Source organism: Engraulis encrasicolus, chromosome 13 (assembly GCF_034702125.1).
Source record: "Engraulis encrasicolus isolate BLACKSEA-1 chromosome 13, IST_EnEncr_1.0, whole genome shotgun sequence".
In the NCBI taxonomy this organism is placed as follows: Eukaryota; Metazoa; Chordata; class Actinopteri; order Clupeiformes; family Engraulidae; genus Engraulis; species Engraulis encrasicolus.
In genome coordinates, this window is record NC_085869.1 from 41968008 (window position 1) to 41980653 (window position 12646).

At 45.8% G+C, this 12646-nt stretch overlaps 1 protein-coding gene and 2 long non-coding RNA genes across 3 annotated transcripts in view; 2 read left to right on the plus strand and 1 right to left on the minus strand.

The window, feature by feature from the left end:
- Positions 1 to 1609, minus strand: part of si:ch211-214p13.3 (nectin-3-like protein) — a 15360-nt gene extending 13751 nt beyond the window's left edge. The window contains exon 1 of the mRNA XM_063213943.1: positions 1265 to 1609. Coding sequence (XP_063070013.1) covers positions 1265 to 1313 — 49 coding nt within the window. The 5' untranslated portion in view covers positions 1314 to 1609. The remainder of the gene's footprint in view (positions 1 to 1264) is intronic.
- A 7280-nt stretch (positions 1610 to 8889) lies between these two features.
- Positions 8890 to 9564, plus strand: LOC134461788 (uncharacterized). The gene is made up of 3 exons (XR_010037417.1): positions 8890 to 9076; positions 9159 to 9232; positions 9491 to 9564. It is a non-coding gene; the product is annotated as an uncharacterized LOC134461788 (long non-coding RNA).
- A 1936-nt stretch (positions 9565 to 11500) lies between these two features.
- On the plus strand, positions 11501 to 12158 carry LOC134461792 (uncharacterized). Its single transcript, XR_010037418.1, has 3 exons — positions 11501 to 11687; positions 11770 to 11843; positions 12085 to 12158. It is a non-coding gene; the product is annotated as an uncharacterized LOC134461792 (long non-coding RNA).
- Positions 12159 to 12646: the final 488 nt, after the last annotated feature.

Genomic DNA, 12646 nt, shown 5'->3' on the forward strand with positions numbered 1-12646 from the left:
CTCTGTCTCTCTCTCTCTCTCTCTCTCTCTCTCTCTCTCTCTCTCTCTCTCTCTCTCCTCATTGAAGTTCTGACAGTTGGCTTAACGCTGGGACTCATTGTGGTTCCTTCATATGAATTATAGATTTCAGAAGCACACACACACAAACAAACACACACACGGACACGGACACACATACACAGACACAGACACAGACACAGACACAGACACAGACACAGACAAACACACACACACACACACACACACACACACACACACACACACACACACACACACACACACACACACACGTTGTAGCTGCTAACAATTGTCAATGCCGATAAAACGTAGAGTAGAGTAGCCTAGAGAGTATAATTTATTGATCCCAGGGGGAAATTAATCAACTCTTCTCCATCAACTCCATCCACTCCCCCTCAAGTGTATAGGGGCAGTCATGATCAATTATGAATCATGCTGAATGCTGTATCATGAATGCTGAATGCTGAATCCCTTCCCAAAACCAGTGCCAGTGCAACCAGTGCAATCCTCCAAGACTGGGGTACTTTGTGCATTGTTTTGTCCACTCTCCACCATGTCCTGTGTGCTGCAATGACAAATAATGGGACGTCCACGCAGTCCTAGAGAATTTGGACTTGTAGTAGGGTTGTATTGCACAGTCAAATGTGAATAAAGCAAGATTTTGAACAACCATGTTCTTCAGTCATATGGAATGAGTGAATAAATATGGAAGCATGTTACAGTAGACATACTCAGCCTTGCAAAAAAAATCCTCCTCTTTACATAAAATAAAAGAGACTGTTGTATTCCCAGGGCACAACAGCACAGACGGCAAAGCCCATATCATTCACACTTTGCACACTCCACGCCTGACCCACACAGTTGCGAGAACACACACAAGCGTGCGCGCGCACACACACGCACCTCGAGTGGGCCGTGGCAGTCTACTCCACACGTAAATAAAACAAGCAGGCGACAAGTTTGATAGTAAAATAAACTATTATAACAGACTGTTGCGTGACAAGACTTGACCAACATTAACCCACACTATATGTTTACGTAAGTTGTCAACACAAGCCATTTTTAGTTAGCCTTGTCTTGGCTTGTTTCCCAGGTTCTGTCATTGAAAAGTGAAACACATTCTGTAGCCCACACGAACATAACACGTTTCTGGGTCTTGTCTCTGTCATCAGCCACCGCCATCATATCAGAATAAATCGGCTATGGCTATCTGAATTCTTCTGAATTCAATCGCTTTGCTACTCACCTGCCCATATTATTGCGAGTGCCAGACGCAAAATTCCTGCAGCAGCCATCCGGCCGTCCCAAGTTTTGATAGAACTCAGTGCTAAAGTTCGATATTTATCTGTTAACACGTTTATAACCACTACGCACTTTGCTTAGGAACACAATCCCACCCGCGTACAACCAGCGAAATAGCTGAGAAACGTTGCCGCCGTCTTCATGAAATTGTCGACTCCTGCACCATCGGCGGGCGGGCGAAAGACGTCTTCGCAGAATTCCAGCTGTGGAGGCTTGCCGTCGTGTGGGAGAAAGGGGCGGAGGAGAGGGGAAAGTGGAAGAGGGAAGTAAAATCAAATGGGGAGACAGGAGGGAGCGACGGCGAGAGCAGAGTAGGAGAAGGGGGGGAGAGAGAATGGAGAGAAAAAAAAAGAATGGGAGAGAGAGTGGGGGGGGGGGTCCGGGGTACGAGACGGGAGGGAATGAGGAGAGAATTAGTAAAAGGAGGGGAGAGAAGAGAAATGGAATGAGAGCATGGAGAGAATTAGTGGCAGAGTGAGTGTGAGAAAGAGGATGGATAGAATAAGAGTGCCGAGAGTAGGGAAGGAGAGAATAAGAGAGTGGGAGCATAGGGTGGGACAGAAGGCGAGAGGACAAGGAGAGAATGAGTGAGAGAAGAGAAGAGAAGAGAAGAGAAGAGAAGAGAAGAGAAGAGAAGAGAAGAGAAGAGAAGAGGGAGCAGAACACAGAGAGAGAACGGTAGAGGAGAAGAGAGAAGAGATGTAGGGGGGTAAAAGGAGGGGCAGATGAGATTGGATGAGAAAGGGGGATAGAAGGAATAAAGTGAAAAGAGGAAGGTAAATGGCGGAAAGGGGGAAGAGAGGAAACAAGAAGAGAGCAAAACACAGGAGAGGGGAGGAGAAGAAAGGAGCAGAAAACAGGCATAGTAGAGTAGCGGAAAAAATAAAAGGGAGGAGGGGTAGGAAGTGGAGAAAAGACAGTCAAGGAGTGGGTGCAGTAGGAGAAAATGAGACCGGGGGGGTTAACAGGTGTACGAGGAGGTGAGGGGGCATTTGGCCAAAAAAGGTTGAGAACCCCTTCCCTTGGCATTCACACACCACAAGAGACACAAAGCAGAGGAATGACCTCCAGAGGCGGACTTTACATTAGGCAAACCTAGGCAATTGCCTAGGGCCTTGACCAAATCTGTCCTCCATAGGCCCCAACGTCACACCAGTCACTGTGAATACACAAAAAAGTAGGCTTGATCTTAATTTGTCACTTTTGTAAAATAATCAAAGATATATATGAGACAAAACACTAAAATACTTAGGGCCCCAAAATGGCTAGATCCACCCCTGATGACCACATAACGAGTTCCTTGGAAATACAGACTGTGACTTATCGTAAATGAGGTCCTATAGTTGCATCATGTCTGTTAAGAAATGTCAATTGCTTATGTCTACTGTAAATGTGTAACGCTATAGATATGGTGAATATACAGTACTGGGGTGGGTAATCTAATGTAAACACTTGACCAACGCATGACATGCAGGTTATCACAGAAGAGACACAATATAAATGTTGTCACTCTTAAAATCTCATAACCCAACATCAACAAAGAGAGAGAGGTGGCTATTCCAAATTAATGTGTTGATAGTACTCAGTCTATGAGTGGTAATGTGTGCCACGACACAATAGTAAAACATTTAGCAAGGCCAAGTGAGGACAAGTAGCCTAGGTCATTCACAGGACTCGTGTTATCAAAATAGCACAGCCTATGAGGAAGATGTGGTGTTAAGTTCAGTGAGTGTTGAGCAATGTGATAGGTTAAGTTACAAAGCTAGGTTATATGGTGCACAGTCATGTTGGAAGAGGAAGGGGCACATTCCGCACAGTTCCCACAATGTTGGGAGTATGGAATTGTCCGAAATGTTTTGGTGTCCTGATGCAACATCAGTATGTGACCTCACCAATTCACGTTTGAAAGAATGGTCAAAAACTCCTATAACACACTCCTAAACCTTGTAGGTAGCCTTCCCAGGTGAGTTGAAGCTGTAATCAGAGAGAGTAGAGAGAGAGAGAGGTTCCATTGGCCCATTGTTTCCGGGTTCTATTATTGGGGGGGAAATCCCCCTTTAGGCAGACCTAGGCAGACCTAAGGACTGTTCTATTCAATGCTAGGAGCATTATGACACGCCCTTTTAGGCAGACTGGAACCTGGTCACGTTAGGTGCCCATAGAACCCTATTATGTTGGCATATCTCTCTCAAAGAATCTCTGGTGATAGTTTTAAAAGGTGAACTGACATCATACTGATCACCATGGGTTAGGAATGGGATTGCAGTTAAGTTTATATGTCAAGGCAAGAAAAGACGAGTTCATTCCTTCACTAACATGCAGTTGCTAACTACAAAGGCCCATATTGTCACACATGTATTCTCTGGTTGTTGTTAAGTATAGTGATAGGGGAACAAAGGAGTTGTTATAGCCATTATGCCTCCACAAAGGAAGCCTGAATCTTAAATTGTGAGGGACGTGGGTTCTGTGGCACGACGCACTAAGTCCCGTGGGCCCCGTCCATATGGACTTCAGGGATCCCCGTCCATATGGGATCCCAAGTTCAAATCCGGCCTAGGTCATACCCCAACCATATTCCTCTTTCTCACAGTCACTCTGTCTTTCTGTTTTGTTGTCCCCCATTTTCTTTCCTGTCCCACTCTTCGCAAGAAACACATACCAATCATCAGCTCCCAGTCAGGAGCCTCATCAGGAAATTTGAATCTCTCGGGAGAGCATTGTTTGCCATCCATCATCAAGAGGAAACATGGTTCTAGGAAGAGTATTGTTTACATCCACTTCAGGAACAGCACAGAGACGTAATAGGCCTTAAATGCACATTTTCAAGTAAATATCTATACTATACTTGCAACCTTTAATTTTGGCCTTTTCACTGTTCTGATGTCTATGAGAGCATACAAGTAGCTGGCAATTTGCTGGAATGTTTCATAAACACTCTCAATCCCTTAACAAATATGGTCACTGATTCACAATGTGTTTAACCAAATGATTATGTATGAGGGTGTTCAGTGGAAGGGCAGCCCTCCTCTATCCAGCCCAAAGTCCTGGAAGCAAGAGTTTGGCTAATCCCAATGACATCTGTGTTCCATTTACACAGAACAATAGCAGCTCATGGAGCCTTTAACTCAGAGATAGCCATTGACAATAGTTCCACAATAGTTCTAGACAGTGAGCGACGAGCACTGAAAGTGTATCGAAGGTAAATGGCATTCATTTTCAATCATTTTTACTTCATCTTTGCTTGTATGTAGTGGTTCTGTGAAAAGAAGGCTGCTGTGTAAAATTATTTGAATTTGAATCACGTCACCAACCGACTATCCTATGCCTCAGTTGTCCCAACTCTGAATTCCATTGCACTCATCTAGCCCAGCACAGTACATTTGACAGTGTTAACTCAACAGTTGCAGAGCTGGAACTGGACCAAATACACTCCATGGACGAGTATTATAATGGACTCTCTGTTGAGGCGACACATAGCGTGTCAAATTTAGCACGCTGTTACAGAGTGCATTAGGGGCAGTCATGGGTGAGCGGTTAGGGCGTCAGACTTGCATCCCAGAGGTTGCCGGTTCGACTCCCGACCCACCAGGTTGGTGGGGGGAGTAATCAACCAGTGCTCTCCCCCATCCTCCTCCATGACTGAGGTACCCTGAGCATGGTACCGTCCCACCGCACTGCTCCCCATGGGGCGCCACTGAGGGCTGCCCCTTTGCACGGGTGAGGCATAAATGCAATTTTGTTGTGTGCAGTGTTCACTTGTGTGCTGTGGAGTGCTGTGTCACAATGACAATGGGAGTTGGAGTTTCCCAATGGGCTTTCACTTTTCACTTATTTGGTCCGACTTCCAATTACTAAATTGACACTGCAAAATGTACTGAGACCCATGCCACCTGAGCCACATACTTTGCAGTAGCTCTCCAGACTGAGCGATGTAAGTATCTCTGCAGCCGACTTTGACCTTTGACCTGTGTCGTGTCTCCACACCAATCATTGACTTCCGATCTGAGAGAGAGAGAGTGGCTGGGGAAATACTATCAGGAAGCAGTTGAAGTCTAGGAGAGAGATTCAATACTTCAACACTGTGTGAGTGAGTGAGTGAGTGAGTGAGTGGGTGAGTGAGTGAGTGAGTGAGTGAGTGAGTGAGTGAAAGTGTGTGTGTGTGTGTGTGTGTGTGTGTGTGTGTGTGTGTGTGTGTGTGTGTGTGTGTGTGTGTGTGTGTGTGTGTGTGTGTGTGTATATGTGGTGTGTGCAGTTTCCCACTTCCTGAGCTGCTGTGGCCTCTTAAACTGTTAGTCTAGAGGATATGTCAGGATTTTTGGCAAAGATGTTCACTTCCGGAAGAAAGCATGAACATTTGTATACAAAGGTTTTCAGGTATGCTGATTACGATAAGAAGCGGCTCCAAGCTCAAAAATCAAGGGATCACCCTCAAAATGGACAAATCCAAGATGGCCGCCAAATTAACAATTCTTCATTACTTAGGTTGCATATGTCATATAATCCTGACCTCTGCGACTAAATGTGGGTTCTTGGGATTGCTGAATTAATTTATGAGCCATTTAGCTTTGCAAAACCTAGGCACCACACTGAAAATCGAGAAATCCAAGATGGCCGACATCTCCGACATCTCCGCCAAATTTATAATTATCCACAACTTTGGATGAATATGCACTAGAATATGGATCTTGACGACTAATTATAGGTTTTGGTTATCGCTGAAGTCATGAGTAAGCCATTTGAGCTTCAAAATATTAAGGATTCACCTCAAAGTTGAGAAATTGAAGATGGCCGCAATTGCGATAGCTATATTTTTATACTTGTAGATCCTTTTAGTGGGGTCGTATTAGGCTCAGTCATTTCAAATTGGTGTTAAAGTTTTGTTTTCACTTCCAAGTTGAAGTTTAGGGTCTATAGAACAATTTGAGTTCGAGTGTCAAACACACAGATAACAAAATGGCCTGCGGGGGGCGCTCTAAAATATATAAACTGTTATTACTTTTGATTAGTTAAACCAAATTTAACATATGAGATATGTATGGATTCAGCATGAAGAGGAGAAACCGGTGAGCTAAGTATTTTGTAGGCATTATTACCCCTAAAGTTTAATTCATTTCCCCTCATTTTACGAATGTCCGCCATTTTGTAAGATGAGGACACCATTTTCTTTTTCTACTGTACCTGGTTTCTTATTACATACGTGGCTCAGCCCCGCCCCGTATGTATAAAGCCCAGGTAAAGGTATGAATCTAGCCAGAGTTAGCCCGCCCGACTTCCTCCATCGAGATGTGAGACGTGCCAGGACACGTCTCCTTGGAGAGACGTCTATTTTAGAAATTATTGAAACTGTAAGTTATCTTGGCCAGGTTAACACTACAGTCGATATATTTCTTCCTTCAACCGGTTTTCGTTTGTATTGCATTTGACTTTTGCGGACCCTACTAGGAGAACAGTGAGTCAGGACCCACGAGGAACTCACGCGCTATAGGATAACTTTTGTACGGACAATTGTTAATCTTTTACTAGTACCGAAATCAAGGACCTCGCCTAGAGTCTACGAAGACTCGGCTGAGCCTGATGGTCTGTCCCCCAAGAGAGTGTGGACAGCCGGTATAGTTATTACGCGTGGAACGGACCTGCGTGCACCCGCTTTTCCCACTGGACCTTCGCAGGACGGCACCGCAAAGACAATCGGATTACACAACGAAATACCCTTCCTTTCCCCGTACAACGAAGCAAGACTTCTGTGGACACATTGCAACCTCGTGCCCCGGAACGGCGCGTGGTATCGCTTGGGCCCACAGACAGGACCTGCGAGCTTGGAGAACAAAAGGACCTCGTGCGCACGAAGACGCACACACCCACCTCGCCCGAGAGATCAAAGGATTTCTCTCCTCCTACCAAGGATAATGCAGTAAGCACTGAAATTGGGCATATATATGCAGTTAGAACTGTTACATAGCTTTGAGGAGTTGTGTTTAAGTATACACACTTGTAGAGTGTGATATATTTTATTTTGGGTTATTTTGTTCTATCTGTTCTTTCCTTTCTTTCTCTCTTTCTCCCCTCTCATCACCACAAATAGCCACACGCTATTCTTAGTTTACTGTAGTTGCAGGATTGGCATACTTGCACCCACATGTAAATTATCCACTCACAGAGATACACGTACCCGTGTTTTAAACCACTGAGTCGAGGACGTAAGCTATTGTCGGAAAAGAGCGCCAAACGCTCCCTTTTCCCTCCCCCACACATACTGTAAAGCCTTAAGACAAAGGACAGTATTCTCTGATTAGCTCGAATTCTATCTTGAAGATAAGTTCCCGCTTCATCAGCCGAAAGCTTAACGCCCCTCCTCATGTCTCATATTTCGGTCCTGCGCGCCGCGCTGCGCAGAATCATTTGAGCCATAGTTCATAGAACATAGGCTACATCTCTCTCTCTCTCTCTCTCCTCCCACCGCTCGGCACACGCGGTGTCAGAGATGCGCGGCTCCATCGAGCGCGCGCCTCCCCCTTCTCTCTCTCTCTTTCTCTCTCTCGCATAGCGTACACACACACACACACACACACAGAGCGCATCCTCTCATACCCCGTGTATATATTGTATATTTTACCTAAGTTCTTATGCCCTGCAAGTCACATTGGCTGTATCAGTGTTATGACCGGATGATGCTTTTACAATAAATGTACATTGTGGTGAACCGTGTTTGTCTTATTTGAACAATTTCTACGAAGTCAACCAGAAAAGAATTCACACAAAACCTTCAGATTATTTGTCAATAATGGTCATGATTTTATGAGACGGTCATGAACCGTGTTTTATGCAATCATTAATTAGACAATTGACGATTCCATAAGTACACACCTACACATTATTGATACCCAGCGTGAAGAGTTTAACACACTCTTCATGCATCATTTCTTATACTCTTATTCCTCACATATAGTAATAACACATTACATATTTGGAACGGTATAAGAATTGTATACTTATTAATGTAATTATAATTACATTACTGTACTTCCCTTACATTTAACGTCGTACCCATTAATTGTAGTTGACCCTACATATTTTGGTGCCCGTGTGTGAGGAAGAATAGTCCCCGTACCCATAAATGTAGTAGAACCTACATATTTGGGTGCCCTTGCGTGAGGAAGAATATTCCTCACGTCCAATAAATGCAGATTACCCCTACAATTTGGTTACCAGATTAACGACACACTATGTAATAATGGACAGCTAAATCCGGGCTTTTTTAAGATAAAAGGTGGAAATGCCCTCAAAGTTGCAATGAAACATAACTTATTGTTACAAGTTATTGTAAATAAAGCCTGGGTTATCACTTAACTTGATTTGTTCAGAATATCCCTGAAGCACACAGATACTTAGGATACCTATATGTAACCGGTGGTTATCCCGAACTTTTATTCTGACGGGGTAACGACACTCCCCTTTCCTTCAGGTGTGTAGCCTATATTATTGCGGTGGTAACTAGTTAGCAAAGACGCTATGTTGTTGATGCTGTCGAGTGTAGCGTGGGCACACCGCTCTCTCTGCCCCTCCGTTTGTGGTTGAGCCACCGTACAGGAAAGGTAGGCGTCCTTCTCGGTTGGTTTATTGCTCTTTTTGGTGCATTGTAATGTACTTAGTTGTTGGTTACTGACACCATTTAACTTAATTGTAGCCCTGTCCATCGGCGGCTGGCGTGGGGTCGGCTGCTGTTCTGGGATGGTGTGCTGAGCTGGGCAAACTCAAGGTAAAAGATGCGTTCTGTACGCTTCTGTCGTGTGTGCGAACGTAGTCTCTGTTGTGACTGATGTAGTGTTACTCTATCACAGTGTCGCTGGTGATGTTCTTCCACTTTGTGTCCTGTGTGGTTGACTGCTTGCATGCCGCTTCGAGAGAACCAGAGGTAATGTCGGCATTTTCTGTAAGAGTTCTGTAAGAGAGTTTCTGTAAGAGCTTAACTTGTGTAGGGAGTTGTGTGGGGTGGGAGTGGGGGTGCTCCGCAGGTGTGATGGCGGGACTGGCAGCGTGGTGCCTTTGATATCGCGCTGTGGTGTCGTGGTTGCACCTGTGGGAGCGCCCACATTTCCACAATACACAACTCCTGTTGAATCGAGTTATAAATGCCGTGCCTAATGGTAACTTTCTCGTTAAATGTACATAGGAGGAGATGGTGCCTTCGACTACACTGATGCAGTGTCACTAGAGAAGGGGGGCATCACTGTTCTTTTCCCAACCCTTTTGTTTTGTTTTGTCCTTTTGTATGAGTGATTCATCCTGTGCAACCCTTTCACTTTGACGTCCGAGACGAAGGGGCTTGTGTAAGTTTCACTCTAACATCCGAGACGAAGGGGCTCGTGTAAGTTTCTACTTAGTAACCGCCAAGACGGAGCTTGTGTATATGATTAGGGTATGAACACTGAAGTATTACTGGGAGACGTATCTTAAATCTCAGACTCCTTTTGGAACCTATACTTGCTGTAGGGGGAGACCAAAGACGTGTGTCTAACAGGCTTGTGTGTGTGTGTGGTGGCCATTACCAATTTTGCCCTTTTGGCAATTTGTTTTCTTTTTACAATTTGATTTACTAACTTTGTTTGCCGTGCAATTTTGTCATTTGGTCTACCCCTCGTGCAATTAGCACTTTTGCATACTAGCACATTGGCACAAGTTTGTATATTGAGATGACGTGCCTATAAATACTGTAAAAGGTTCATATTCTGTTTTTATATTTGATTGAGCCCGTGAGGCATATTTTCAGACACAGAGACTCATTACGAAAAGAAAGAAAATAAAAAGAACTCTGAATTGTATGACAGTTGTATCTCTTGTTATTCAGTAACCTGTTGCGGGGGAAAGTCAAATCAAGTGTTTGATGGTTGGGTTCTCTCACCCTAACAAATGAGAGTGGCGTAGTCACTAAACATCTTAAAAACATCTACAAATCTTAAAAAATATTACGGTAAAGAGATAACGCAGGCCACATTTGGCAGTAGTCGGCAAAGGATAACTAAGTGGATACAGCTGTCTGCAATTGTTAGTGGTGGGTTTTGTATGCATTTGGTTTTGTTTTGTTTTGTTGGGAAAAGAACAGTGATTACCCCCAGCCAGCGGAGGGCCCCACCGATGATCACCGGCAGGGGTGCTGGCATAGCCGACGGCCAAGCTGCGAGAGAAGCATGGAAGGACTGTCTGAGTTGAAGCAGATGGTAGCGCATCGGCAAGGGCAGCTGGATGTGCTGTCAAGGTGGCTGGGCATTTCCCAGCAACCTCAACCTCAACCGGAGTCGCAGGAGGCTGGCTTCACGTGGGAGAGCCAGCATCGGGGGCACCCGGTAAGAGACCGCGATGGGCAACGGGCCTCTGTGGGTGCGCAGCGCTCGCCGACAGCCCACTCAGGGGGCAATGGGCAGGCCTCCAACCGCAGGCGCAGACTGTCATTTAGTGGACCGGAGAGTAACCGTCCAAGAAGAACGTCCATGTCGCATGAGGCTGGCTTCACGTGGGGGAGCCAGCATCTGGGGCACCCAGTGAGAGACCGTGATGGGCAACGGGCCTCTGTGGGTGCGCAGTGGCAGCCCTCACCGACAGCCCACTCAGGGGGCAATGGGCAACGGGCCTCTGTGGGTGCGCAGCGGCAGCCTTCGCCGACAGCCCACTCAGGGGGCAATGGGCAGGCCTCCAACCGCAGACTGTCATGTAGTGGACTGGAGAGTAACCGTCCAAGAAGAACGTCCATGTCCATCCAGCCTGGCGTGACTCCATCCTGGATCATTATGCAGTGTCTGTGTATGATTATGTGCATGTGTACTTTGTTGATGGTTAATGTGCTGGGGGGCCTCTAGTGTGCGTGTGGTTGCGCTCGTTGGATGCGCGTGCGATGCGCGTGCTTGTGTGTGTGTGTGTGCGCGCTTGTTGGGTGTGTGTGTGCGCGCTTGTGTGTGCGGGGATGTGTGCGAGTGCGGAGTGTCATCGGGACGGTGACATTTTAAAGTGGGGTTGTATGTAACCGGTGGTTATCCCGAACTTTTATTCTGACGGGGTAACGACACTCCCCTTTCCTTCAGGTGTGTAGCATAAATCATTGCGGTGGTAGCTAGTTAGCAGAGACGCCGTGTTTTTGATGCTGTCGAGTGTAGCGTGGGCACACCGCTCTCTCTGCCCCTCCGTTTGTGGTTGAGCCACCGTACAGGAAAGGTAGGCGTCCTTCTCGGTTGGTTTATTGCTCTTTTTGGTGCATTGTAATGTACTTAGTTGTTGGTTACTGACACCATTTAACTTAATTGTAGCCCTGTCCATCGGCGGCTGGCGTGGGGTCGGCTGCTGTTCTGGGATGGTGTGCTGAGCTGGGCAAACTCAAGGTAAAAGATGCGTTCTGTACGCTTCTGTCGTGTGTGCGAACGTAGTCTCTGTTGTGACTGATGTAGTGTTACTCTATCACAGTGTCGCTGGTGATGTTCTTCCACTTTGTGTCCTGTGTGGTTGACTGCTTGCATGCCGCTTCGAGAGAACCAGAGGTAATGTCGGCATTTTCTGTAAGAGTTTCGACGCTTAACTTGTGTAGGGAGTTGTGTGGGGTGGGAGTGGGGGTGCTCCGCAGGTGTGATGGCGGGACTGGCAGCGTGGTGCCTTTGATATCGCGCTGTGGTGTCGTGGTTGCACCTGTGGGAGCGCCCACATTTCCACAATACACAACTCCTGTTGAATCGAGTTATAAATGCCGTGCCTAATGGTAACTTTCTCGTTAAATGTACATAGGAGGAGATGGTGCCTTCGACTACACTGATGCAGTGTCACTAGAGAAGGGGGGCATCACTGTTCTTTTCCCAACCCTTTTGTTTTGTTTTGTCCTTTTGTATGAGTGATTCATCCTGTGCAACCCTTTCACTTTGACGTCCGAGACGAAGGGGCTTGTGTAAGTTTCACTCTAACATCCGAGACGAAGGGGCTCGTGTAAGTTTCTACTTAGTAACCGCCAAGACGGAGCTTGTGTATATGATTAGGGTATGAACACTGAAGTATTACTGGGAGACGTATCTTAAATCTCAGACTCCTTTTGGAACCTATACTTGCTGTAGGGGGAGACCAAAGACGTGTGTCTAACAGGCTTGTGTGTGTGTGTGGTGGCCATTACCAATTTTGCCCTTTTGGCAGTTTGTTTTCTTTTTACAATTTGATTTACTAACTTTGTTTGCTGTGCAATCTTATCATTTGGTCTACCCCTCGTGCAATTAGCACTTTTGCATACTAGCACATTGGCACAAGTTTGTATATTAAGATGGCGTGCCTACAAATACTGTAAAAGGTTCACACTCTATTT